Raw genomic sequence first — 27,906 nt, 5'->3', positions numbered from 1 at the left:
CATACCTGGGCACACTAAATAAGTAACTATTTACTCTTTAAGAAGGCAAATATACATATTTACAAACATTCAAAGTCCTTGGGGCTAAGCCTGTGATAAGGTGTTCTGGGTCATCTGGGTCAACCCTGACCTTGCACTGTAGGAGTCTGCCCCACAGGGAGAGACAGAAAAACAAGTATTTACAAAGGAGACTATTTTAAAGTAGCTGTCTTCGTGCGTTCTCACTGGCCTAGGGCACTGCGTAAAGCACAATTGGCATTTCCGAATGTGCAGCTGTCTGGGAACACAGCTCAGTGATAGAGAGTTGGGCAAGCGTACCCAAGCCCCGGGCTCTGCTCCCATTGCCACACTAACAGTAAAGTGTGCAAAGCCCTGGAGACTAACAGCAAAGTGTGCAGAGCCCTGGAGACTAACAGCAAAGTGTGCAGAGCCCTGGAGACTAACAGCAAAGTGTGCAGAGCCCTGGAGACAGTGATTCTACATCTGGGCTCTATCTAAGCAAATACTCGGATGAGAATTTTATATATTTGCATATTTGTGTATGTATATGTGTGCATATATCTTGGTAGAATGCTCACATGCATAGACATTTAAATATGTGTTGTTACGAATGGTGTAAATAAAAATACATGGTTGTTTAATAATAAAAAAGTTAAGTGGCTATGGGGTATTATGCTACTATGAAAATGATTTCATAGTTACAAGCATGTAAAGATTTTCATAAATTATAATTTAAAAAATTATGGAACAGTGTGTAAGATACAATGTAAGAATTAAGAGACACATAAAGGGAGTGGTTCAACCCTCGAACACTATTTTTTCTGGGAATGGTGAAATAAAAGGCAAATTCTGAGATTTTTTTAAGAATTGTAATTTTCCTGCCTTTTTACAGAAGATCTGCCACTCTTTTATGATAAACATGAATAAAACGTCATAAAAGGACGACTACATCTTGCTTTTCCTCTCTTTGCTCTCTCCTCTTGCTCTTCCCCCTTCTCTCTCTTGCTCTCCCCCTCCTCCCGTTTAATAAACTCCACGTGGCTAACGTAAAAAAAAATAAAGGATGACTACCTTTCTCATTAAATGTTCATATTTTCTCTCAGTTCTTGATCCATCTTCAGTTAAGGCACACAATTAATAAATCGCCACTTTTTACAGCCTTTTGACTGGAGTTCAGATGTGTTGGAAGAGCATTGAGGTGCAGGTTTGTTGGGTTAATACACGGATTTCTGGAAAACCTGTCCTTCAAGTCCACGTCTGGGGATGAAGCATGCTGACATTCCAAAGAGTGGATTACATGCTAACGTGAGAGCTGAGAGTATAGTGGTGGATTATGGGAGTGTGATTTGGTGGTGAATTATAGGAGTGTGATTTGGTGGTGGGGTGTGGGAGTGTGATTCAGTGGTGGATTATGGGAGTGTGATTCAGTGGTGGATTGTGGGAGTGTGATTCAGCGGTGGATTATGGGAGTGTGATTCAGTGGTGGATTATGGGAGTGTGATTCAGTGGTGGATTGTGGGAGTGTGATTCAGCGGTGGATTATGGGAGTGTGATTCAGTGGTGGATTATGGGAGTGTGATTCAGTGGTGGATTGTGGGAGTGTGATTCAGTGGTGGATTATGGGAGTGTGATTCAGTGGTGGATTATGGGAGTGTGATTCAGTGGTGTGGCACCTAAACAGAACAGGTAAAGTTCTGGGTTCAAACCTCCACATGAATAAATAAATAGCTAACAGTATTAATAAAATAAAGAATCATCTCTATGATTTAGCTGGATTTGTTTTCTTTGGAGTAATCCCAGGATTACTCATCTCAAAAGTCCTTGGTGTCCTTGTCTTGATCACAGCTGCTGCACGCTAAGCGTGTGGCATGTGTGTGTGTGTGTGTGTGTGTGTGTGTGTGTGTGTGTGTGCACAAAAAAAGCCTGGAAAATGGTCAAGGGATGTAAATAATCCCAGCCCTTGTTTTGTTCAGCACCTGTGCCCAGGAATAATGTCCACTCTTCCATGGTTTTGGTGAGGTTTGAGTGAAGTTCTGGGCTTTATGCGTGGTCAGGCAACCGCAAAGCAAAGCTAAGAACACTAGGCCAATGGCACATCACCAGTGGATGAGGATTGAAGGAACGTCAAGGTGAAAAGACAGGCCCTCAGAGCTTCAGAGTCCTCTTCTACGGCAACCGGCAGAGCCTAATACAGTATTATCCTCTGAAATGCCTGGACACAGCCTAAGAGAACAAAATCCACTTTCTTCTTTCTTTCCCTGAAAGAGCAGTCAATTTTCTGTAGAGTTCTTTCAGAATCTATTTTTTTCTTGAATTTTGAATGTTTATAAATATGATTGAATTGTTCTCACAATAAGTTACACAAGAGTGATTTGAGTTATTTGGGGGTGAGTGGTATCTCTAACAATCTAATCTTCCTTAATTGATAGTTAACTTTTTGTGCATGTATGTATGTATATAGATATAGATATAGATATATAGATATATATCATGTGCATGAATGTACACATGCATGTTATACGTGTGTGTGCATGCACATGCATGTATGTATACATGTGGAGGCCAGACGTTGATGCTAGGGGTCTTTTCCAGTCACTTCTCCACTTAAGCATTTTGAGACAGCTTTCACTAAAACTGGAGTCACCAGTAGGCTAGACTGCCCTAGCAGAGAGCTCTGGTTCAGCCTGTCTCTGCCTCACCAACACTGACAGCCACCCCTGCCCTTTGTGTCACATAGGTGCTTGGGACCCAGAGCCAGGGCCTCATGTTTTCATGTTTACCTGTGTGCAGTCTCCCTTGGCCTCAGTAGTTAACCTTACATCCAGGAACCAGGTTGCCCTGTGGTTAGGCGAGTGAATGTGTCCTTGAAGGGCCTACTGTATTTCCTGCTCCTGAATAGAAGAAGTTAGACTTGGACTGTAGTCATCAGCTTAGTCACTGATAGAGAAGTATCTGTTAAATAGTTGTGTATGACTGGGGTTGAGAGAGCAAAGTTCAAGGAGTGCTTACATTCTAATTCTTCTAGGACCCACTAACAGACATCATTTCCTTCATATTCCGTTTGCTACCTATTACATCAGTGATACTCAGAATCTCATCCCGGGATCAATTGAGGGCTTATTCATTTAGTCATTTATTCACCTATTTTATATTTAGAAGCACCTCTTATTTGCCAAGCAGAAAGAAAATAGGTAAACATTTTTTAAAGGAACAGGCTGCAATCTGGAAACGATGGAGCCTAATCAAACCAATGCCCGGGCCAGCACTTGGTAGCTGACCCACACGCTGAGACGGAAGTACCCCCAGCAGCGTCTATCATAATGGCAGATTAAACCGGAAGTGGACAGCTAGGTGTGGGGCCACCTGCTTATAAACGCTAGGGCTAAAGAGTCACTGTGGAGGCCAGCTGGGGCAGTTGAAAGTCAGCCTGGGCTATTTTTTCTAGCTTGATTTCTATTGCTATAATAAACAAAGACAATGACCAAAAACAACGTAGGAAGGAAAGGGTTTATTTGGCTTACACTTCTGGCTCACAGTCCAGCCTGGAGAGCAGACGGGAACCTGGAGGCAGGACCTGAAACAGGGACCACGGGGGACACTGCTTACTGGTTGCTCTCATTGCACTCCTTTTCATAACTCGGGACGCCATGCCAGGCGGCCGGGCCCGCCCTACAGGTCAGCGCATGCGATGTCAACATTTCCCGAACGAAGAATGCCTCTTCTCAGCGACTCCAGCTTGTGTCACGGTGACAAAGACTATCCAGCGCAGCCGTGCAGTAAGGACTGGGTGAGTGAGATGGCTCAGTGGGGAAGAGCACTGCTACACAAGCGTCACAGCCTAGAACCCACAGAAAGGTGGAAGGTGACAGCTAGCTCCACGGTTCGCTCCCACCACCATACGCTAGGGCACGCACCCCCACCCACCAGTGTGTGAGATCACACACAAAATTAACAACAACAATAAACAGGAGCAATAACAACAAGAACAATACAGTTGTTTATTTTTGGGCGGTTTTTGTTTGTGTGTGTGTGGTTTTTGTTTGTTTGTTTTTGTTTTCGAGACAGGGTTTCTCTGTGTGGCTTTGGCACCTATCTTAGAACTAGCTGGTCTCGACCTCACAGAGATCCGCCTGCCTCTGCCTCCCGAGTGCTGGGACTAAAGGTGTGTACCACCACTGCCCGGCGACAACAATACATTTTCAAACCAAAGAAAAAAAGAGATTGGGTCTTGGAAAACTGATGAAGTCATAGGGGCTCCCCTCATGGCTGCATTTGTGTCTTTATTTAAGATGATAGAGTGAGTTCCTTTGCCAACTTCCTCCTCATGAAGATGAATTCAGAAGCTGCCATCAAGGACGCAGAGAACCAAAACTGTTGGTGCCTTTATAGTGGGATTCCTAGTCGAGAACTGTGAATAATGCATTTTATTGTTTGTACATAGCCCAGTCAACCCAGTCTACGGTATATTGTTATAGCAGCCCTCGTGGACTAAACCATGCTAACTCATTAGTAATTTCCAGCTATATTATATTCTGTATGAGGAAGACAGTCTCTAATGCTAAAAGTTACTGAGACTTAACATTTGCTCTTAAAATTCTCTGTTCTGTGTGGATGAAGGTCAGGGCCCTATGATTGTTCTAGAACTTGATCCTGCTTATTTATAATTCACTATATTTTAGCTACACCAGCAGGATGGTGAAAGCAACCCTCACCAGCAAAGCATATGGATTTGATATTCCACACTGGAAAATTAAGGACATCTGGTTTTTGCTATAAACATTTTTGAAAGTCTAAACATAAAGCATTCATCCAATTCATCAATATCTTGGAAACAATTTAGTCATTATATGTCATAATAGAATGCGTTGTGTATTTTTTCTGTAGGAAGAAAAAAAACCCAAACTGTCACATTATCAGTTAAGACCACATTATAAAGAAACATTTGAAAACTGAAAGCAAGTTTATTTTTAAGCAATGTGATAGAGATATTCTGGAAGGGAAAAACCCTTGAAGATATAAAAAATGCACTTTAATAGTTAAAATAATTGCATACCCTGCCAACCTGCTGATATCTAAAATATTCCCAAGTTTTATATGCTGTTCTTTGTTTATTTAAGTTGCCCATGCAGTTTGAATTAGCTCCGCTGTGGTAAAACCGGCTTTACTGAAGCTGGAATGCACCACTGCAGGCGTATGTATACAGATTTCTAACATAAACTATAATTCATAAAGCCCACGGAAACTCTTTTCTTTGTAGCTGGGTAACCATTTATGTTTGAGGTGAAGATGTTAATATGGAAATTTTCTGAGCTCAGAAAGAGGACGAATGCTATCATTCTAATTTATGACCTTTCATATAAGGCCAAATGTAAAGGCAACTTCAATTGTTTTATACCCCAGAGCCAGCACATAGCAGACGGATGAAATTTGGAGTGTTAGACATAAACTTTTATTGCCAAATTATAAATAATTTCTACCACTTATAATGTTCACCTTTCAAGTTCATCTTGATTAAAATACAAGGGCAGCTTCACACCAATTTTACTGCACTTTACAGCTGGGAGAGGCTTTCTGGACTCACAGATCATAGAGCATCACGGCATTCAGGGTACCTTGCTCATGGGATCCAGACCAGAGCCCACCTATTGAAATACAAGTCTCAGCACAATGATGGTTGATGAAGGCCAAATGCTTGTGTAAACCTATCAAAGACTGTGTCTGAAACCAAGTACGCGTGATGTAGAAAACCAATTCTTTTTAGGTGAAAACAAAAGGCCTGTTGGCTTTTGTGGGTGGTTTGAATGAAAAGCTATCTCCCATAGGTCCAAGGATTTGAATGTTTGGTCCCCAGTTGAGGGTGCTGCTTGGGGGAAATTATGGGGCTTTTAGGTGGTATTGCCTTACTGGAGGAAATGCATCACTAGGGCTGAAGGGGGGGAGGGTGCAGAAATGTTATAGCCTGGCCCCAGTTTCCTGGTATCTTTGTGTGTCTCTCTGTGTCAGTGTCTTTGTGTCTGTGTCTGTCTGTCTCTGCCTGTGTCAATATTTTTGTCTGTCTTTGTCTTTGTCAGTGTCTGTCTGTCTGTACCTGTGTCTGTATCTGTGTGTGTCTGTCTGTGTGTGTGTGTCTATGTCTGTGTGTGTCTGTCTGTGTGTGTCTGTCTGTGTGTGTGTCTATGTCTGTGTGTGTCTATGTGTGTGTCTGTGTCTGTGTGTCTATGTCTGTGTGTGTCTGTGTGTGTGTGTCTGTCTATGTCTCTGTGTGTCTGTCTATGTCTGTTTGTGTGTGTCTGTGTTTGTGTGTGTCTGTCTGTGTGTCTGTGTGTGTCTGTCTGTGTCTGTGTGTGTGTCTCTTCCTCCCCTGTCCCAGCTTCATACGTGTGAATGAAGATGTGATCTATCAGCTTTCTGCTCTGACCGCCTGTTGCAGTGCCTTCCTCACCATTGTGGACTCTCTGGAACCATATAAAGTCTTTCTTCTGTAAGTCACTTTTGGTCATGTTTTATCACAGCAACATAAAAGTAACTAATGTCCCTTTACCTTAGACATATGCCTATCAGTCAATTAGCATGTGATTATCTCAGAAGACATTTAATTCTAGAATCAAATAAAGAATGTTTTCCTTAACAAATAATATTCACATCCCTTGAAAATGGTAGATGAGTGGACATGGAGCAGCATGGCTTAGATGCTATTATTACCCAGGCTGAAGGTCCAGGAAAGGTCTGGGTGCCCACCAATGTAATGGCTAATACAGTGCTCAAAAAAATCAGTCACTGTTCTTGGAAGTGCAACACTGATGTTCAATATTAAAATATGCTCCAGAAAATTTCCGCTAATCCAATTCCATGTCTTCTTTTACCATCCAATCACTTACACTCTCAGAAGGATGTTGGGTGCTTCATGAAGTAAGCCAGACACGAGAACATATATATATATATATGTGTGTGTGTGTGTGTGTGTGTGTGTGTGTGTGTGTGTGTGTATGTATATATTAAGTAACACTCGCCCTGGCCTGGGAACTGCAGGCAGGTCCACTCAACCAAACAACCACAAGTATGCTGACATCGCTGTGCAAGTCCTGCTCCAACCCACTGGGAGAGGGAGTGCCTCAGACCAGCCTGCACCCACCGTGAGACCCATCAGAAGATTGGACCTGCTTGCACCCACTGGAAGAGAACACTGGACCAGTACCCACCAGGAAGAGATCCCACCTGCACCCATTGGGAGAAGAGATGGAAAGATGACAATAAAGAACACATTCAACACCAGAGTCTAGGGAGTCTACACCTGCAAGACCTGAACATCCCAACACAGATGAAGCAGAAGAGAACAACCTTAAAAACAATTTCATGAAGATGATAGAGACCCTAAATGAGGAAATGAGAAAATTCTTTAAAGAAGTGGAAGAAAAGACAAACGAAAAATTGCAAGAAACAATTTAAACAGTGCAAGGTTTGAAAGCTGAAATAGAGACAATAAAAAAAACACAATCTGAAGGAAGGCTGGAATTAGAAAAGATGGGTAAATAATCAGGAAATAACCAACAGAATACAATAGATGGAAGAGAGAATCTCAGGCACTGAAGATACACTAGGAGAAACAGATTCATCTACCAAAGAAAATCTTAAGTCCAACAAATCCATAACACAAAATATCCAGGAAATATGGGACACCATGAAAAGGCCAAACCTAAGAATAATAGGTATAGAAGAAGGTGAAGAAACCAAGCTTAAAGGTGCAAAAAACATATTCAACAAACTCATAGAAGAAAACTTTCCCAACCTAAAGAAAGACATGCCAATGAAAGTACAAGAAGCCTACAGAACAACCAAATAGAGTGTACCACAAAAAAGTTCCCTCATCACATAATAATTAAAACACCAAATATACAGAATAAAGAAAGAATATTAAAAGCAGCAAAGGAAAAAGGTCAAGTAACATATAAAGACAAACCTATCAGAATTACACCTGACTTCTCCATGGAAACCCTGAAAGCCAGAAGGTCCTGGATAGATGTTCTACAAACACTAATAGACCATGGATGCCAGCCCAAACTACTATAGCCAGCAAAGCTTTCAAACACTATAGATGGAGAAAACAAGATACTATACGACAAAACCAGATTTAAACAATACATATCCACTAATCCAGTCCTACAGAAAGTACTGGAAGGAAAACTCCAACCTAAGGAAGATAACTACACTCACAAAAACATAGGCAATAGATAATCCCACTTTACCAAAAGCCAAAAGAAAAAGTGGGTAAATACACACATAATACCAACAACAACAACAACAAATCCAAAACAAACAAGAATTAACACTCAATGGTCCTTAATTTCCCTCATTATTAATGGTCTTAACTTGCCTGTAAAAAGACACAGGGTAACAGAATGGTTACGAAGGCAGAATCAATTTATCTGCCGCATACAAGAAACACACCTAAAGGGTTGGGATAAGATTTTCCAATTAAATGAACCCAAGAAAAAAGCTGGTGTAGCTATCCTAATACCTAGCAAATTAGACTTCAAACTAAAATCAATCAAAAGACATGAAGGAGATCATTTCATACATATTATAGGAAAAATCCATCAAGTGAAGTCTCAATTCTGAACACCTATTCCCCAATTACAAAGGCATCCACATTCGTAAAAGAAACATTAAAACTCAAATCACACATAAGACCTCACACAGTTATAGTGGGAGACTTCAATACCCCACTCTCACCACTAGCCAGGACCACCAGACAGAAACTTAACAAAGAAACAAAGGAACTAACAGAAGTTATGATCCAATTAGGTTTGACAGACATCTATAGAACATTCCATCCAAACACAAAAGAATATACCTTCTTCTTCAGCGCCACATGGTACCTTCTCTAGAATCGACCACATACTCAGCAAAATAGCAAACCTCAACAGGTACAAATAATTGGAATAACCACTTGTATCTTATCAGATCATCGTGGTTTAAAGTTAGAATTCAACAGCAACACAAATTATAGAAACCCTCCAAACACATGGAAATTGAACAACGCGCAATTGTAGCATTCCTGGGCCAAGGAAGAAATAAAAAAAAGAAAGACTTCCTAGAATTCAACAAGAATAGAGACACAACATATCCAAACTTATGGGACACTTGGAAGCAGTGTTAACAGGAAAGTTCATAGCACTAAAGGACACAGTCAACAAAACAAAAAGGCAGTCCACAGAATGGGAAAAGATATTCACTAACCCCACATCTGACAGAGGGCTGATTTCCAAAATATACAAAGAACTCAAGAAGCTAGTCACTAAAACACCAAACAATCCAATTAAAAAGTGGGGTACAGAACTAAACAGAGAATTCTCAATAGAGGAATCCAACATGGCTGAAAGACACATAAGAAAGTGCTCATCATCCTTAGCCATCAGGGAAATGCAAATCAAAACAACTCTGAGATACCATCTCACTCCTATCAGAATGGCTAAAATCAAAAACACCAATGACAGTTTATGCTGGAGAGGATGTGGAGAAAGGGGAATACTCCTCCACTGCTGGTGGGAGTGCAAACTCATACAGCCACTTTGGAAATCAGTATTGTGGTTCTTAGACATATACCAAAAGACACATTCATACAACAAGGACATTTGTTCAACCAGGTTCATAGTAGCATTATTTGTAATAGAGCTTGTAAGGAACCTAGATTCCCTCAACTGAAGAATGGATGGAGAAAATGTGGTACATTTACACAATGGAGTACTACTCAGTAGAAAAAAATGGAATCTTGAAATTTGCAAGCAAATGGATGAACTAGAAGAAACCACCCTGAGAGAGTACTATGCTTGCCCACTTAGTTTTATGATGTTCAAGTCTCCCTGATAAGTTAGACTTATGGGTGGGAATTTAAAGACTGGATTCTGAGCTGGAATGTGGAAAAAGCTTTGAACATGTTGTCCTTGTGTGTAAAGATGCTCCTTTGGAATGTGGAGGCTGCCTGTGTTTTGGTAAAGGCCAGTTACAAGCTGCTGAGAGGCTTCTTAGGATAACCACTTACTTACAAGTTTGCTGGCCCAACCATTTGTTGCCTTGGCAGTTTACAGAGATGGGCGCTCGAAGACAGTGGCGACTATCCTGCCGATGAGCCAGGCCCCCCAAACTCTTCCCACTTTATGCTTACCAGCCAGGCTCAATGGCTGCATCCCGGCTCTGCGGCAAAGCAAAAGCAGCCACGGATCTATGTCTACTACCTTTCTCAGTCTACATATGTAACATACATATAACAATGAAAGCAATCAGTGAGGAACGTGGTACAATTTTTTTTTGAAACAAGGTTTCAAATAGCCCAGCTGATCTCACTTTGTAGCCGCGGATGAGCTTGAGTTTGTGATCCTCCTGCAGGCACTGTGTGGGTGTCCGCCACTATGCCCATCATTATGGTGCCAGAGGTCCCAGCTATACCCTCAGCTTCCAGTTTGATCCACAAAGCAGCCTATTTCAGGGACAGAGCATGTCTCTTCTCTGCAGACAGTTATTTGATTTTACTTGTGTTAATTGTGTAATTTACAATTCCAAAGCCTAAAATGCTGTCTTATCGGTGTCTGTAGTTGGTGGTCTGGACATTGGCTGAGGTTTTTACAGAGGGATAGAAAGATAGGGCTGTTCCTTATCAAATCTCACCCCGTCATTCTCTGTCTGCGACAGCAGTCACAGATCTATTTCTTTCGCCCTTCACTAAGGCTCTTAGGAAAGGAGGAACCACTTTCTGTCTCGGGAAACAACAGTCCTGTATTTCAGGGCCTGTCAGACCTAACAGGGCGTGCAGCTGCTGTCTGAAGGTCTTATAACTGTGTTGATGATTGAACATCAGAAACGGAATTAAACACAAATCCTAAATGCAATATAAAGGAGAAATTAACATATAAATGTAAAATATAAATGAGAACATGGGTGTAGGAAAAAAAGGGATCAAGTCTCCCTGTAATCTTTTCCTCCCGTAAATAGACAGCATACACTAAGAATTCATACGCCATCCCAAACCAAGTTCCCACACAGTACTTAAATGGTGTCTGCATGCAATTTCCAATTAAACTAATTTGTATTTTCTTCTTACAATTGGCGCCATTGTAATTCAGAGCTGCTTTAAATTATTTATACTTTTTGTAGCAACATTGCTATGGAAACAATCTCTAACAGTAACTTAAACTTCATACATTTAATTAATATTCAGAAGTCGGTTGGGAGCTTGAGGCTTTTAACTTTTATTTGTTTTAAATTATTTAAGGCTATTTGGGGGTACTTAATAGCCTATTATTTTAATCGTTAAGTTTCTGTTTCCCGTGATTTTAAGGTATTCTTTACTGTACTGGAATCTCAAAAGGTCACTTCTAGTTTTTTTTTTTTTTTTTGGTTGTCTTGCTCTTGTATTCGCTTTTCTGGCAAAGGGGGGGACATCAGAACAGGGGCGTTTACTTCAACCCCTGAGCGCCGAATTCGCCACCTAACTAACCAGTTCCGGGAAGTGAGCGTTCTGGCGCGGTCTGACCCTTTTGGCCCCCGCGGGCTGCCGTAGGCCAGGAGGCCTCTGATTGGGCGAGACAGGGAAGCGCGCTGCCGGGGGCGGTTTCGGTTTGCGCCGCGCGCGTCCGCGGAGGCCTGGCCTGTGAGGGCTCCGGATCCGGCTGCGAGGTGAGCCCGCGACCCGGGCGGGGCGATGGGGGCGGGCGGGTGCCCGGAGCGGTCGGCCTAGGCCGCGGAGGGCCGGGGCCGGGCGGGGGAGCGGCTGGAGCCCGGGCCGGGCCTGCGACCCGGAGAAGGCGGCCCGGGCCACGCGGCCTCGCGCTCCCGCGCCGCCCTGCCGTGCGCGCGCCCGCCCGGGGTCAGGAGGCGCGTCCGTCCCGCGCCCCCCCGCCGCCCCCCTTGGTGCGCGCCCGAAAGGAGCCTGGCGGTCCGTGCGTCCGTCCGCACGCCCGTGTGCCTGCTGTGCTCCGGCTGCTGTCTGCAGCCCCGTCCAGGGTTCCGTTCACGTGAAAGAGGCGTAGCAGGGTGTAAACTTAAGACTCTTTTCGTGCGGGCCCCCCGGCTTTGTCATTGCGCGGGCCCCGTAAGTTATCCAGGGGTTTCTCCGATTGCTGCATCGTAGCGTCCGTGTGACCTGTGATGTGTCTCTCACTGTCTCCTTGGACAGGTCCTCAGAAGGGAGGTTACTAGGTTAGATGCTCTTGCACGTGGCCGGGCTGGTTCTTTTTTATAGTGTAAGTATTTTACCTCGTCCGCGAGGGACACCGGTTCTTCCCCCCCCCCCCAACCATGAAGGCACCCACCGTGTTTCCAACAGTAGCACAGCGTCTCCTCGGAATCATCACCGAGCTAGTTTAAAGGGTGCACGGTGTGGCACAGTCTGGCCTTGAACCCTGGGTCTCCCAGCCGTTGTGGTTCCGGGGTTCCTTCAGGCATTGATATTTTTTATTGTAGTGCCTGTCGTTCTGCCGTCAAGGTTTTCCTGCCGAATCTTCGCGGGAGGGGCAGGGAGAGAGAGATACTTGGTATTGACTGTGTGTGTTGGTATTCAATCCTGCACAACTTAAGCAGGTGTGTGTGTTGGTATTCCTGCACAACTTAACCAGATGCTGGAACAGGAAGAGGCAGGCAGTAACCATCTAGCTATAACTCCCTTATTTTGCAGATGAGCCTGGGGTGAGAGGTGGGATGGGTAGCAGAGGAGATTAGAACTCAGGTTTCCTGCCTCCCAACTGAGTTCCCTTAACTTCTGCATCAGGTCCTCGCTCACTGAAGGGTGGCCTAGTAGAGTTTAAAATTCATTTATTTATTTATTTTTAGTTCCCTGGCTTGTTTTCTCCTTTTATAATGAAGGACTGGAAAATAGAAAAGTCACTTCTTTTGTGTCCAGAACTAGGAATTTATTATTTAGAATGTCAGCCCCTTCAAGATTTTGATAGTTGTTTTCAGGCTCTGTGTGTTGGGATGAAATACTCCTGATAAGTAATACAGTTGTCCCACGGTATCTGAGAGGGGCTGGGTGCAGAGCTCCCAGTATCAAAGAGTGCGTGGGTGTTCAAAGTTCTGTGTATGTGTTTGCAGGTGACCTGTGCGGTCTTCCCTCGTTGCTCACATCACCTCTAGATTACTCGTGTGTAACAGGGGTGCACTGGAGCGTTGTGTGGGGAGGGATGACAAGGGAAAGCCCTTCAGCTCTGTGGCGGGTAAAACCATTGGAGCTGTAGTTGCAACCTCATGTTGCTAGATGTGGGCTGATCCCAGCTAAGGGGGTGACTAGTTTATACTCATCATCTGGCTCTCATTTGCATCTTGATTATCCTAAAGTGCCTTGCTTGTTGTTTAAACCAGAAGATAAGGTTTGAAGAAGGGTGGTTCTTGGCAAGCATTCTGTCAGTTGACATGTTGGGCCACATAGTCCCCTTGTTGTAAAGGACGAGCAACACCAGTGGTTATCAAACTGTGGGTTGAGTCCCTGTTGGGGGGTTAAGAGACCCTTTGGTGGAGGTCACATGTCAGGTGCTTACATATGATTCATAACAGCAAAATTACATTTATGAAGTAGCAATGAAAATAATCTTATGGTTGGAGTCACCACAGCATGAGGAACTGTATTAAAGGGCCGCAGCATTAGGAGGGTTGAGAACCACTGCTGTACACTATAGACTGTTGAGGAATATCCTTGGCTTCTCTTCACTACAGTCTAGTTCCCACTTTCCTGTCATGACAATACATAATGTCTACAGACATTTCCAAATGTCCCTAGAGGGTGGGACACAAAAATCATCTCTGGCTGAGGACAGCTTGCTCTCAGGAATTAACATAGGCAACTTGATGTCACAGCACTTATGGCCAAGCCTGGCAACCTGAGCTCAATTCCTGGACCCCCCCCCCTTAGTGTAAAGAGAGGACAAATTTCCAAAAGTTATCCTCTGGCATCCAAATGCACACTGTGGCATATGCTTATTGCCCCTGCGCCACTAAATAAAACAAATGGCTAAAAGCAATGGAAACAAAAGCCGAAGGACAGCCTTTTGGCTGAGTAAGCGTCAGAAACCTGTGTTTGAGCAGGCATCTCTGTAGAGTGGATGTCCCGCCTTCCTTTCCTGTGTCACTGGGCATTCGTGAAGGTCTTAGTGATTAGCAGGGCTAGAGGAGGACCTTTGGTGAGGAGGGATTGGGACAGGGCTTTTGTTTGACACTGGCTTTGAATGCTTCTTCTATAGACTTAGTCTGTTTAGGTGCCAAGGCTACCTGTCCCCTTAAAGCTTAAAAATTTCTGTAGGAGACTGGATCTTAGCATATCATTGGGTTAGTAAAAATGACACACATAAGTACCTCCTTCCCTGCTTCTTCACCCATTGTTAGCTTAAAAAAAAAGTCACTGTACAGCAGATGCTGTCATACTAGACCTCTTGGTGGCTTCTGACCAGAAACAGAGTGCCAATTTTAAAAATAGGTCACTTAAAACAAGCCTGCAAGCCGGGCGTTAGTGGCACACACCTTTAATCCCAGCACTCGGGAGGCAGAGGCAGGTGGGTCTCTGTGAGTTCCAGGCCAGCCCGTCTAGTTCCAGGACAGTCTCCAAAACAATACAGAGAAACCCTATGTTGAAAAAACAAAACAAAAACCCACAAGCCTGCATAGGAATCAGGGGAAGGACTGGAGTCCTAGAGAAGGTCAGTATATCTGATTTTGAAAGGAGAAGTTTTACCAAGGTGACCCTGCCAGAAGGAAGTCCTTTTCTTGTGTTTATGCTTTAAGAGTCTTATCTCTTGCTTCAAAAATTGTCAGAACTATTCCTTCTGCCTCATCCAATTTAAAAGATGAAAACTTAAAATTACTTGAGCCAAGTGATGAGAAAAATTGTGGTGCCAAGACCAATTTACTTGTACAAAGTGGATTTATGGGCAAGTCATTAAGTACCAGGGAGTACAAGGAACCCAATGAAGAGTGATGCATCCTGGGTGATGAGTTTGAGGCGGCCATACTTGTTCCAAATAACTTCAAAAGCACCTCCTCGAGCCATCTAATAGAATGTCCTCTAGGGAACACGTGAGGGGCTTGCTTTTAGCCCCCCTTCATGCGGTGAAGTCTTTAGAGAAAAGACTCCTTTTTAGAAGGTGCAGATAGGGACACATATGGAGAAAACAAGAAGCAAAGCATGTAGGAGTCTGACCAACGCTGCGTGCTCTGCCGCCTGAAAAAGGAAGCGGGACCCTAGCAGATCCCTGCCTAGGGTTTTCTGTGCCCTCTCCTGACCCTGGTGTCCTCCAGCGGCCAGTTCATGAGAGTCTAGGATCACAAAGACGGCAGACCTGATTCTGGTCCAGCCGACCCCAGCTGGGGAAGCTAACCCAGACTCGTGCTTCTCTTCCCAAGAACCAGTGTGGATGTGGTGCACTCCAGCAGCTCTCCTTTCAAACCCAGAACGCCAGTGCCTTTGCTGAGCTTCTCTCTTTGCTGCTGGTGGCCTGTTTGCTGTGTTTCTGCTCACGTGTTCAGAAAGCTTCCTCCGATGTGCTGGGTCTGGGCTCAGGCTTCTCTTGGTGGACCTCTGTATGTAATTCTACCTGAACTCTGTGTGAGTGTGTTTATCCTTCTGGAGAGTAAACTCCAAGGCCATATCTTACCTGTTACAGCCCTTGGCTGTATCTGAGGTTTTAAAGCGGTGAGCACTGTTAACCCTAGAGTTCTATTTTCTTCTTTCACTAGCTTTTCATCCTGAAATGTAAATGCTGTTAGCACTGGTGAAATTAATAATCCCTGCGCTTACCAAAAACTAGGTTTTCAAAAAGTGTGTGTGTGTGTGTGTGTGTGTGTGTGTGTGTGTGTGTGAGTGAGTGTACACGTACATTCTCATGTGGTGGCCATAGTTGGCTTTGATGAGTTCCACAAAGCTTTCCACATGGTCTCTCAGTGAACCTGGAGCTCACTGTTTGACTAGACTTGCTGGCCAGCTCACCCCTGGGAGCCTCGTGTCTCTGCTCCTAGTGCCGAGGTGACCATGTGTCTCAGTGCACCTAGCTTTACCTGGTGCTGCGGATCCAAGCTCAGGGGGGTGCTTGTGCTTAGACAGCAAGCACTTTTCAGCCCTGTGAGGTTTGCGTTTTTAATGCACACTGATAGCTTTCTTATTTCAGGTTGTACATGAGGGAACTGGCCTCTGTGACAGCAAGTAATCCCAAGACTCGAGAGATGAGTTGATGGTGTCCTTAGAAGTTTTAGCTCTAAAACAGCACATGTGCAAGACACAGGCATGTGGCTTGGAGATGAATGGGAGGATTTGTTTTTACTAAACTCATGAAAAGTACTGAATCTGTTACAGTATTTACTTTGCCATTTTTCTCTTTAAACTCAAAACAACATAAATAAAATTGGTGTGTGACCAGCATCTTGGCTAAATAGCAGTTGTAATTTTAGATATTTGTTAAGAAAATGAGCTGAGAGCTTAATGGAAATGTTAAAATTTGCTGAGCAAAATAATCAGTTGATGATTTTTTTTATTAGTGTTTGGGGATAGCAGCTGTGGATGGTTCAAGTGATAATTTCTAAAATTTATATTTTCTTCTATTTAACTTGAATACTTAGCTTCTTGGGTAAGAGAATTATTTTCCTTAAATTCTTGTCCCTTTGATATTATCTGTGCCCCATAACACACAGAACATAACTTCTGGACTCTGAAGTAGAAGTCTGGCTGTATTTTGTACACTTGTGTGGAGCTGATGAACTGTGTGCCACCTTGCATTACAGCTTCACCAAGTGGCTAATCCCGCATGCATGGACACGGAGAGCATCTTCATAGCATTGGGTGGATATACTCAGAGGGAAATCAACAGTGCTATTTATGGAAGAATGTATGATCTTGATTGAAAACCAAAATGTAGAATTGGGGGGTGGGGTAAATCCTTACTAGTGTACAATGAGGTGTGGTAGCTACATAAGAGTTGCTGCTGAATTTCACTAAAACAAAACCAATTTCCAGTTTCTGACCTCTGCTTGAGTGGCTAGTATTTTCCTTTATTTATTAAAATACTTTTTGAGGGGTAGCTATTGCACAACAGGAAAAAGATTGAAAGACTTGATGGAACTTGACATGCCTGGTGCAGTTAATTTGGGTATGCAGTGCTATTTCTGTTTAGACTCTTAGGTATGAACTCTCAGACTTTCCCCTTGTTGCTTAGAGCGCTCTGACCATAATTGTGACTGAACTTCACACCCCAGCACCCGCCAATAGCTGCCTCATTGGCTGTCAGCGCTAACTTAATCAGTGCATGGAAGTGGCGTGTGTATGTGTATATTCACTTTTTAGCTTTTACTCATGACTTTTCAGAGACATGTTTAGATGTTAGTTGTTGATGAGTGGGCCTACTTTGTATAATGTGGACTTTAAGTTGGATTTAACTTTAGTATTCTACCATATTTTTGTTTCACCACAATTTGGCAGAAGTTATTTAATCTTTCTATTCTGTTTTCATGAGTAAAATGGGAATATTATGCCTTCTAGGGTTCTCACAGAGATTGTTGTATTTATAGATGTTAATAGAGCTGTCTGCATAGAACAAATGTTTATTAACTGGGCTGAGGTGGTGGCAGCTATAAGGGTGTCGTGTGTGTGACACAGCAGGACAAGTGATTGGGAATAACTGCTCTGTAGTCAGCTCCATGGGCTGCCTGGACACAGGTCACTGTCGGTGCTGCAGTACGTCATACGAAGTGCTTTGATGATCCAGCTCCTGTGGACATGTTAAGGGCCCAAGAGTTTTGTTTGGCTTTATTTTATTTTTTGGTGAATAATTAACTTTAGCCTGTACATTTACTGCTGTTTCCTATCTCTGATCAGGGTTGTTAACAATGAGTCTGCGGAAACAAACCCCTAGTGACTTTTTAAAGCAGATCATCGGACGGCCAGTTGTGGTGAAACTCAACTCTGGAGTGGATTATCGAGGTAGTGTTTAATCCTAACTACTGTAACTGCAATGAGAAACTGTGACTTCTTATTTTATTAACCTCTTAAATGTACCCAACAGACCAGATGTTGTTCACTGGCAGTTTTCCTGTCTTCGATTTCTGAGGTGGTTCCTTTTATATTGAAAAGTCTGCCATCGCTGTGTGTGTTGAATCCATCCCCCGGCTGTCCCGAGATCACTGCTGCCTCCATTCACTGAGGAGCCAGCGGCAGCTTGCTATGAAAAGCTGGGGACCAAAGAGTGCCTGGGTTCAGCAGCATTGTGTTTGCAGAAGAGTTCAAGGTTGACGAGCTGTTATTTAGGCAGCATATTTGACAGTATGACCATCCCAGTCATATAACATATATCCAATGATGTGTTTCTGTTCTTAGAGAATGCTTTGTGACTGGCTGTGGTGGTGTGTGCTTGGGATCCCAGAACTGGGGAAGAGACAGGAGGATCTGGAGTTTGAGGATAGCTTCAGCTACATCTGATTTTGAGGCAAGCCTGGGCCACATAAGACCCTGTCGTGAAACAAAAAGAAACAGAACCCTCAAAAAGGCAATGAAGACTACTGAAAGCCAGGCAGAGGTCACTGAATGAGAATGTGGTGTTTTATAGAGTTGGAGCTCAATGACAAAGCTTGGGTTTCAGTCACAGCAGCTTAAAAGTTCTGTGGAACAATACCAGATTATGTTTTACAAATTATGAAATTTCTACTCTTCTCGAATTAAAATGTACTAAACTACTTAAACTGTTTGACAGAGTGATAACTCATTCATTAGCAAAGTTTTATAGCTGTTTCTTTCCTAAATTTCCTTAAGGTTTTCCCTTGTCCACATATTTACATGTAACCGAGCATGTTAATGACTTCAATACATTGCACTTTGTTTCCCATAAACTGAGATTTTATGGTTACCCTCACCGAGCAAGTGAGGAGCCAGGATGTACACAAGCCTGACGGGAAAACTTTGTTAAGAAATCACTGGAGGGGCTGGACAGCTGCTGCAGCACTAAAAGCACTGACTGCTCTCGCAGAGGACACAGATTCAGTTCCCAGCACCCACGGGCATCTCACAACCCTCTGTAGCTCCAGTTCAAGGGATCCAGTACCTCTTTGGCCACCAGACAACGAACAAACAGGCAAACACATGTATAAAACTAAAAGAAACATTTAGTAACCCGCTGGAGTCCCAGCACTGGGGAGTTCCACGTGCCCACATTGGGCAGCTCCCAGCCTCCTGTAATTCCAGCTCCAGGAGATCCAAAACCTCTGGCCTTCAAGGATACCTATACTTGTGTGTGTACCTGCACACACATCATTAAAAGTAAGATGAAATCTTTACAAATAGGGGGAAATCGCTTTCTTTTTTTCTTAGTTCCTTGACAGTAGTAGTCAATATTGCCAGTGTTTTTATGGTACGCTTGCTTTTTGAGTCAGGGTCTTGCCATGCTATCCAGCCACCTTGGGGCAAGTTCTCTTTCTGCCTTGGCTTCCTCCCAATCCTGTGGTGATATTTTGTTTATGATCTAACAAATAAAGCTTGCCTGAAGATCAGAGTGCAAAGCTAACCACATTAGTCAGCCATGGAAGCTAGGTGGTGGTGGTGGTGGTGGTGGTGCACGCCTTTAATCCCAGCACTGGAGAGGAATGTAAGTCCAGTGGAGACAGGAGTGCAGGGTGTTGAGTCTGCAGTCACACAGAGGACAGGATGGCCCCACCTTGTAGAGGTGAGAACTTCTCTGGTCTTGAGCTTGACCCCCAGTATCTGTCTCTGGATTTTTATTATCCGTGCTGCACATGCTGAGGGTTAGAATTAAGGCTGTGTGTGCTGCCTTGCCCGGTTTTCACCTGAAACTTGGGACACATTTGAAGAGGATGTTAGGTGTCGTAGCCTTTTGTCCTTTTTTCTTTAGGGAAAGTGTTTCTGTTCATAAAAGTAATAATACATGTTTTAGTTTGTTGTTTACACCTTCTGGAGAAGTAATGGGAAGCAGTGTTCCCCTGTGTGGGGACAGTCCCCTGACCACAGAACAGGACGGCCACCTGTGCAGCCGCTTTTTTTCCTTACTACAACAACCCGTAATGTTCTAACAAGAAAGGAACGGGGCTGGATGTGGGTGCGCACCTTTAATTAGTCCCAGCGCTTGGAGCAGAGGGGGGTGGTCCCTGTGTGTCGGTCTCCATAGTGAAAGCCCGAGGAGAAGGGAAGGGAAGGGAGGGGAGGGAAGGGAGGGGAAGGGAGGGGAAGGGAGGGGAAGGGACCCAGTGTCCTGTGACAGTTCTCTAGCTTGTTATGTGTCCTCTTGATCTTGGAGAAGAGGAAGAACTACAACTTAACACCCTGAGCAGGTTTTTGCTTTGTGTTAGTCTTTGCAGCATGGGCACTCCACATGCTAGGCAGATCCATGCCCTACAGCCGAGCCAAACCTTTTGTGTCTTCTAAGCTTTTTATGAGGTCAGATATTTTTACTAACAGTGAGTAATAGTGGCATTGTATTTTGAGTTGCCATTTTGGCTAATTCCATATCGTATCCTAGAGTCTCTCCTAGTCTGTGTGCCATAGTAGGGAACGAGCAAACTGTAAAGCGCTGCCTTGAGCGTTCTTTGACTAGGAAGTAATTGTCGCTGATAGTTGACAACAGTCTAGTCTGGCTGTTTGAATTCTGTTCCGCTAGTGTCTTGTGCTCTGATTACACACACACACGGTTTTGAAAAGAAACCTCTGTTTAGAGGATAATGGGGCAGAAGCGGAGAGTGAGGAGCATATTAATGAAGTGAAGATTTTAAATGGGGCCATTGACTTACTTAATTGAATTGAATCTGTAGCGTGTTTTTATTCTTACAAATACTACTTTAGATTAGAGGCTGAGAATTAGAAGCTTCCTGGCTACGTCTTTTGAAAAACGTCATCTGGTCAGATTTTGGAAATTTATTCCATCTCCACGCAATTAATGAGTCACCCGAACTGTTTTCCTTGAAAGCTCTCTGGAATGTTTGTAGCCGTCTTTCTCTATTAGTTTTGATTTTAAAAATAGTCTGACTCTGACAGAACAGAGTGCAACGTGTTGCAATGCAATGTGTTGTTCTGTGTTCTCAAGCTGCTGTTCGCTGGAGTCGCAGCTTGGAGCTGGGCTTTCAGGGGCACCTGCTGTCTGTTATCTTAACAGATGGTGGAGACTTCCTCTTAACCCAGGGCACATTCATCTGCTGCAGGAGATGTTGTGGGAGAGAGAGATAAATCTGCCAGCTCCGTGTCTCACTTAGTGGCTAAAGTCACAAATGTCGCTGGCTGGGGGCTCATTTGTCCATGCGTAGTTGCTATGTCTGTCCCTAGCTTCCAAAGGACACTTGGGTTGGAATATTCTAATGCTTCTACTTTTGTGAAGGCTTCCAAAGTTGCTGTGGGGATCACGCATCCCAGGAGGGGCGTGACAGTTGGCTGCCTGTCTTGGAGTTGTGGCTGCAATGACTCCTCTCATGCTATGCCCGTCCAGCCTTCATTCAGATGGGCACAGAGTAAAGACTCCTTTTGTGTTTGAGTCTATTGAGTTCTGTTTACAGTGTGAATTTTTATACTATGTGTTTGAAGGCTAATGAATAAAGTGATTGTCCGTTCTAAGATGTACCCTGTAATTTTCAGTTCTTTCTTACTTTTCTCCAGGGGTCCTGGCCTGCCTGGATGGCTACATGAATATAGCGCTGGAACAGACGGAGGAGTACGTAAACGGGCAGCTGAAGAATAAGTACGGCGATGCGTTCATCCGAGGAAACAATGGTAACGGCTTCCCGCTCTGTAGTGTTCAGGATGAGCCTTTACTCCTGTGGCAAAGCACTGGGAGTTTCTGGGTGATGTTTGAGTTCCCTTTTACTCCTGCTTGTGTGCTTGTTTGTTGTACTTGTATTTTACCTTTGTGAAAACCAGTTCTAGTTGTGTGTGGAAAGAGAATTTGCTATGGACTGAAGTAGAAACTCTTTTCCTCACTCTACTGATGAAGAGCTGAGGGATGTGGCTTTACTGACCAGGACCCTGTTATCTTTTTGTTTGGTTTTGTTTTTCAAAACAGGGTTTCTCTGTGCAGCCTGGCCTTCCTGGAACTCACTCTGGCCTCAGACTCACAGAGATCCGCCTGCCTCCGCCTCCGCCCAAGTGCGGGAACTAAAGGCCAGTGCCACCACTGTCTGGCAACCCTGTTGTCTTAGATGCCATCTATTCTCCCAAGCCACTCCCCACCACTCAGTACTTAGCCTGTCCTTTTTCTAGTTACCGTTCAGGTGCCATTTGTGGGTTGAGTCCAGCAGAGGTGGCAGCAGAAGGCAGGGCCCTGATGGTCACCCTGTCTGCAGGTGCGTGCTGCCAGGCCTCCTGTGGCTGTTTTACGTCACTTCACTTAAAGTGCAAATTGTCAATAAAACCATATTTGAATACACATCAAATTGGCTAGCCTACTTTTGGGTCCCATCCCTAGGTGGAGTTGTTTTTTTGTTTTGTTTGTTTTTTTATTGATTTCTTTACATCTGAGTATGAGAATCTTTTAAAATTTAGACTCTTGAAATAAGGTCAATGTACTCTGGGAACAGTACAGATTTCACCATTCCATAAAGCACTCATGGCATGTTAGCATGCAAGAAATACAAGGGAACATAAGAACTTATTTGCTGGGAGCATACCTAAAATACTTAAGGAAAATAAAATATATAAAATGCACAATGCTTTGAGCTTCAGCAATATTAAAATGTATCTGCAACTCAAAAACAAAATCCTGACTTTTATACACATCTCTTGCTTGCATTTCAGTAGAATTTCTTCTCCTTTCATATTATTCTTGCTTGACTTCCTCCTTTTATGTGGAAATATTATGCTCTTGTCTCACCTCAGGATAGCCGACAGCAGGAGACACTCCCACATTGCCATCCATCCAATTTGTCTGCTTTTCCCGGCAGTAGCTCTTCTCATGATCTGATCCCCTACGCTTTCCATGTTGTGCTTAGTGACAGTTGTCGTTATTCCAAAGAGGACCTGGGTTCCCTTGATTGGTCTGTGCTGGGCTCTCTGACTGAAATATCTACTGTTCACTTAGAACAAGCTTGTCAGGATCGGGGATGTGTTGGGTGGGAAAGAATACACCTGAGATTACAGCTTGGCCTCCTTTAACCCGTATCCATGCAACACCCGTTCTGTTGTACTCGGTAAGTTGATTATGGAGTGATCAGATAGGTTGATACTGTATCAAACTCAAAATAAGGACTTTGCTATCTTAAAAATACCTTCTCATTATTTTTCTCCTCTGGAAATTATAAAAGTAAACAAACTATAGTTTATACTGGGGAGATACACTTTTTAAATTTTATTTTAGAAACAATCTTATTTTACATATTAATACCAGTTCCCTCTCCCTCTCATTCTCCCATTCCCCCACAACCCCCCCACCCACCCCCAAGGATAGTGAGGCCCTCCACCAGGATCATCGAAGTCAGTTCTATCCATTTGCTTGCAAATTTCAAGATTTCATTGTTTTTTTTTCCATCCACTCTTCGGTTGAGGGGCATCTAGGTTGCTTCCAGGTTCTGGCTATTACAAACAATGCTGCTGTGAACATGGTTGAACAGATGTCCTTGTTGTATGAATGTGTGTTCTTTGGGTGTATGCCCAAGAGTGGAATTGCAGGATCTTGAGAGAGACTGAGTTCCATTTTCCTGAGAAACGGCCATACTGATTTCTAAAGTGGTCGTACAAGTTGGCACTCCCACCAGCATTGGTGTTGAACAATACTCAACTTTATATGGAAAAATAATACAATCTCCACCAAAATCCCAACACAATTCTTCAGAGACACTATTTTTAATGTGTTATCTGTATACATGTAAGCATATCACATGTGTGCCTGGTACTTGAGGCCAGATGAGGCTTCTGGACCCCCTGAAACTCGAGGTACAGGTGCCTGTGAACTGCTTTCTGGGTGCTGGGGACCCAGCTCTGGTGCGCTGTAAAATCTCCAAGTGCTTGTAAGGGATGAGCTGGCCCTCCAGCCGCCTGTGCTAGTCATTCTTAGTCTGAGAGCTCACCCAGAGGGTTTGGCTGGGTTACTTTTCTCAAAGCTCAATTCTGATGCAGCTAATTACAGAACATTCTTAACTTCCAGGCACGTTCACTTTTAATTCCCGTTCATAATTTGTAAAGTCAGTAACATAAGACTAGTTGTAATCATGTGATAGACTCAACTCATCATGATCCTCCATAGAAGAAGGTATAGAAGCCCGTTGAAGTGTGCAGGCCTGGCAGCCAGACCTTACTTGCCTTTAAAACTGCCTGGGTGGCTTGGGAGTGACTGCTAATCCCTCTTTGTCTTTTCAGTGCTATACATAAGTACACAGAAGAGACGGATGTGAAGACACCAGGAGCAGCTCTTCAGAGTGCGTGGGTTTTATTATCAAGTGTTGGTTTTGGTTTTTGTTCTTTTACTGTCTTAGTTGGCCTGTTTCCACAGTGGTTGGTGTGTTTTGCTGTTCTCTTTAATTGACCTTGAAATAAGATAGCGATGTTACATTACAGATTGAATCCTTAACTTTTCATGTTTACATTTACTTCTGTCTGTACAGAATGCTACAATTAAAACAATTCATTTCTCCTGGATTATTTTACTAAGACTCCAGCAGTGTCATTTCATTGAATGATTATGTATTCACCTGAATGGCGCACCTGTGATCACGACATTCTGGAGGCTTCCTTTGTCTCTTCCTCTCTGCTTACCATCCACACCATGGAAAGCAGGTAGATGATACCTTCTAGAAAGGCATACAATTTCAACCTCGGGCTATAAAGTGACAAGAGGTTGGAAGTTCAGCTGTTGATTAGCCACCTGGCTAGAAAACAGAGTTAGCGGTGGAACCTCCTCAGCAAAATGCAAATCTCTGGATTTGGAAATTATGAAGGTTGGCCATGCATGGAACCCTCAAGGTGGCCTGCCAGCCCGCCTGTGCAGTTAGACATCTTACGGTTCATGCTCCCTTTCAGAGCACCGACATCATTGTAGATCCTGCTCTGTCCAGGCTCCTACCTCCCCGTGTTCCCGTGTAGCGCTCAGGCTGTGCTGGGGGTGGAGCGAAGCCCACAGTGCATAAACTCAGTCAGTTTTCAGTGCCGAGGTGTGGCTCCGAAGGACTTTCTCCGGCCTCTTGCTTAGCAAGTGGCCTTAGGGAAAGGGTTGTATTCTGGTGATATGTTGCCTGGCACGGCCAGAGTCTTCAGGTCACGACTCCTGTGGATCAGGCTTGCCCTCCAGAGACTGGTTGCATGGACACAGGAAGACCATGGGTATTGTTTTGGCTTTCCTCAGCCCTCCTTCAGTCTAAACAGAATTCCTGTTGTGGGAGATGGGGTGTGTTTTTTAACAGTTGCCTGGTTGAAGGATCTGGGGGTAGATTGGATGCTAGCGGGCAGGGGATGCTTTCTGGAGAGGTGTATATGACATTTGTCTCATTTAAACAGTAACGAGAAACAGTTAATAACTCAAGAAAGAGGAGAAATGCTTTGTAAGGTTTGATGGTGTGCACACTGAAAATAAAACACTTTATCCTAAGCTTCAGTGATTGATCACTTCCAGACAGGGGCTTGAAAAGGGACCAGTATGTAAGCACAAATCACCAACTCGTTCTTTATAAATGGATGTCTCCGAGTGGAGCACATATGTTCTCATTTGTTTTGTGGCTTGTACGAGGCTGCCAGGTTACTGTGTGCCTTCACTCACGCCAGCAGCTGTCTCCTCCAGAGTGGCTTCCCTCCTGGCTTGGCTCACCTCTCCCCTGTCCTCTGCTCCAGTGTGGAAGTCTCCATTTCCCTCTGCCGTTTCCAGCTTAGTGGGCCTACCGTAGTGTTTTCACCCACAGAGCCGCGTTTAGCCAAGAATGACTCTGGGTAGTGCCACCATTTTATAAAGGACCATTATGCACCTGGACCAGCATACCTTTATGTGATAGAATACTGAAACAGATTGCAAATGCTAAAATTACCTTTTCTTAACTCTAGTTTCCTCATGGTTCGTGAATGGTTTTCAGTTGGGTTATAGAAAAGACAGTTGTTGCGGGGTGAAAATTATTTTGCTTGAGTAAATACATTTTCCTTATCCCTGTGCCCCCAATCCTAGTTGCTACCATCTTTCTCTTGGGCTGTGACAAAACAGAATGTTTAGTGGGAAACAGAACTTGTGCTTGGTTTCTGGACTATCTGACTTCACATTTTGTTTTGGTCTGTAAGCTATTCCTTGGCTAATCTTCCAAGCTGAATTGATTCTTACTTCAAACGTGTTTATCCCAAAACAGAGCTGTTGACAAGTACAAATACAGATGGTGGGCATGTGGTCTGATTTTCATGTTCTCCCCTCAGCATTCAGAGATGGTTCGCATCTTGAGCTTCTTGTTTGAGGCGATGTGTAATGCATGGTAGGAGTTCCTAATTATGTGACAAATAGAACAAAGCTTAAGGGGTTTCCTTAAGGTCTGGAAACAGCAGCATCGACTTGTGTGTGGGGCTTATCGCCCCAGAGGGTATAGTCTACTTCATTAGAAACAAGCTCTGTGGAAAATTCTCTTTGAGAATCCCAGTGACTCTTGAGGGACAGTATTCCAGACCAAGCATCCAGTCTGCAGGGTTCTCTCACTGCCGAGTGACATGTCGTCCTTTGTGCTGGCTTGTTCTGAGAGAGCAGTGCTCAGAGTGCTGGCTTGCTCTTGTGCAAGTCTCCACATGCTGGGGCCTGGGTTCTCCTGACCAGTCTACACTAGTTACTGGGGTTGGCTTGTTTTTCCTGCCCCAAAACCACCCTTTGTGAAAGGTAAGTGAAGTGCAGTATTTCTCTCCCCTGATTTTCAAGAGGGTCCTGCTCAGAGGCACCCATCCCATTCTGATAGGTGGTCCCCGACCGCCAGTGAACCAGGCTTCTGTACGAGGTTAGCTGTGTTCTGATGTGAACATCCAGCAATGGTTTTCATCTCAGGAGCTGCTGTCTCTTCTACCATATGCGGCAGAGCGGCCATGAGTGTTTCCATTGAGCAACCAGCTGTTACCTCTGAAGTCCACTTGTCTAAAAAGCAGCAGGATGGACAGTACGTATCCCTCGTGTACTGAGACAGGAGATAGCCCCAAGTGGTGCCCGCTATGTTCCTCTCTGCCTGCTTTCTTCTTGAAAAGTTAGGAGAGGTGATCAGGGGAGGAGATTGGAAGAAAGATGTTGGTAATCAGCACCTATTGAATGGCAGGTGTGGACAAACTATTATAGTGTTTCCCTTCTGTGGAATGCAAGAGTAAATGAGACGTGGATAATGGGGGGTCACTTGCAGGTGTGGCTATTTATGGGATAAAGTATGTCATGCTGTCTTTCGGATGAGCCAGAAATTTGAAGATAATTCATAAATGGATTTGATCATCTCAACTGTGTTCTTACCTTACAATTTCATGTAAACTTGAAGTTTGATTATTTCCATCTATCTGTTGATTTCTCTTGGACCTATTGGTTTAACTTCCTGTTTTTATACAGTCTTATCTACCTAGCAAAAGCCAGAATTGTCATGCTGTTTTGTTTTGTTTTCCAGTTTTAATATCATCATCGGCATCTATTAAAGAATTTTATTTTCTTGGTGGTAGTTTGAGAGCTACACAACAGACAAAAGTGTAGATATATTCTAGAACTATAAAAATCATATGACGTTTCAACAAGTGAGATAGAATAATTTTCAAGGCCTGATTTACAAAAGAAATGGAAAAGTCCATGTGGACTCCATTTATTGCAAGCCTCCAATGGAAATAATGCGGTGTGTCTGGCAAAATCTAATTGGGTAAAGGAGAAAGCCTACATAAAATAACTTCAGAGAAACAAGTTTATTACCACAGACTATATATGTTATTCCAAATCACCAGTGTTTGTATCAGAAGCCCCATTGAAATTACAGCAATAGAGGAAA

At 43.8% G+C, this 27,906-nt stretch overlaps 1 protein-coding gene across 3 annotated transcripts; it reads left to right on the top strand.

The window, feature by feature from the left end:
- Positions 1-11,556: 11,556 nt before the first annotated feature.
- On the top strand, positions 11,557-24,583 carry Lsm6 (LSM6 homolog, U6 small nuclear RNA and mRNA degradation associated). Of its 3 annotated transcripts, none has more exons than XM_005077734.4 (4): positions 11,557-11,670; positions 17,843-17,947; positions 21,614-21,727; positions 24,305-24,583. In XM_005077734.4, exons 2-4 carry the CDS (start codon positions 17,854-17,856, stop codon positions 24,337-24,339), a joined length of 243 nt encoding a protein of 80 aa, XP_005077791.1. In that variant the 5' UTR covers positions 11,557-11,670; positions 17,843-17,853; the 3' UTR covers positions 24,340-24,583. The 3 variants fall into 3 exon arrangements, with proteins under 3 accessions (XP_005077791.1, XP_012974319.1, XP_012974317.1); XM_013118865.3 differs by lacking the exon at positions 11,557-11,670 and adding an exon at positions 11,916-12,085; XM_013118863.3 differs by lacking the exon at positions 11,557-11,670 and adding an exon at positions 12,094-12,236.
- The last annotated feature ends 3,323 nt before the right edge of the window (positions 24,584-27,906 follow it).

Source organism: Mesocricetus auratus, unplaced genomic scaffold, assembly GCF_017639785.1.
Source record: "Mesocricetus auratus isolate SY011 unplaced genomic scaffold, BCM_Maur_2.0 Super-Scaffold_100041, whole genome shotgun sequence".
Taxonomy (NCBI): domain Eukaryota; kingdom Metazoa; phylum Chordata; class Mammalia; order Rodentia; family Cricetidae; genus Mesocricetus; species Mesocricetus auratus.
The sequence above is the reverse complement of the archived record's forward strand: the minus strand, read 5'-3'. Positions and strand labels throughout refer to the sequence as shown.

Bases quoted from the DNA above. Each gene is read 5' to 3' on its own strand.
- Lsm6 (XM_005077734.4), top strand. From the start codon at position 17,854: ATGAGTCTGCGGAAACAAACCCCTAGTGACTTTTTAAAGCAGATCATC. The intron at 17,948-21,613 runs GTAGTGTTTAAT...ACTTTTCTCCAG, and splicing joins CTCTGGAGTGGATTATCGAG to GGGTCCTGGCCTGCCTGGAT. The intron at 21,728-24,304 runs GTAACGGCTTCC...TTGTCTTTTCAG, and splicing joins GTTCATCCGAGGAAACAATG to TGCTATACATAAGTACACAG.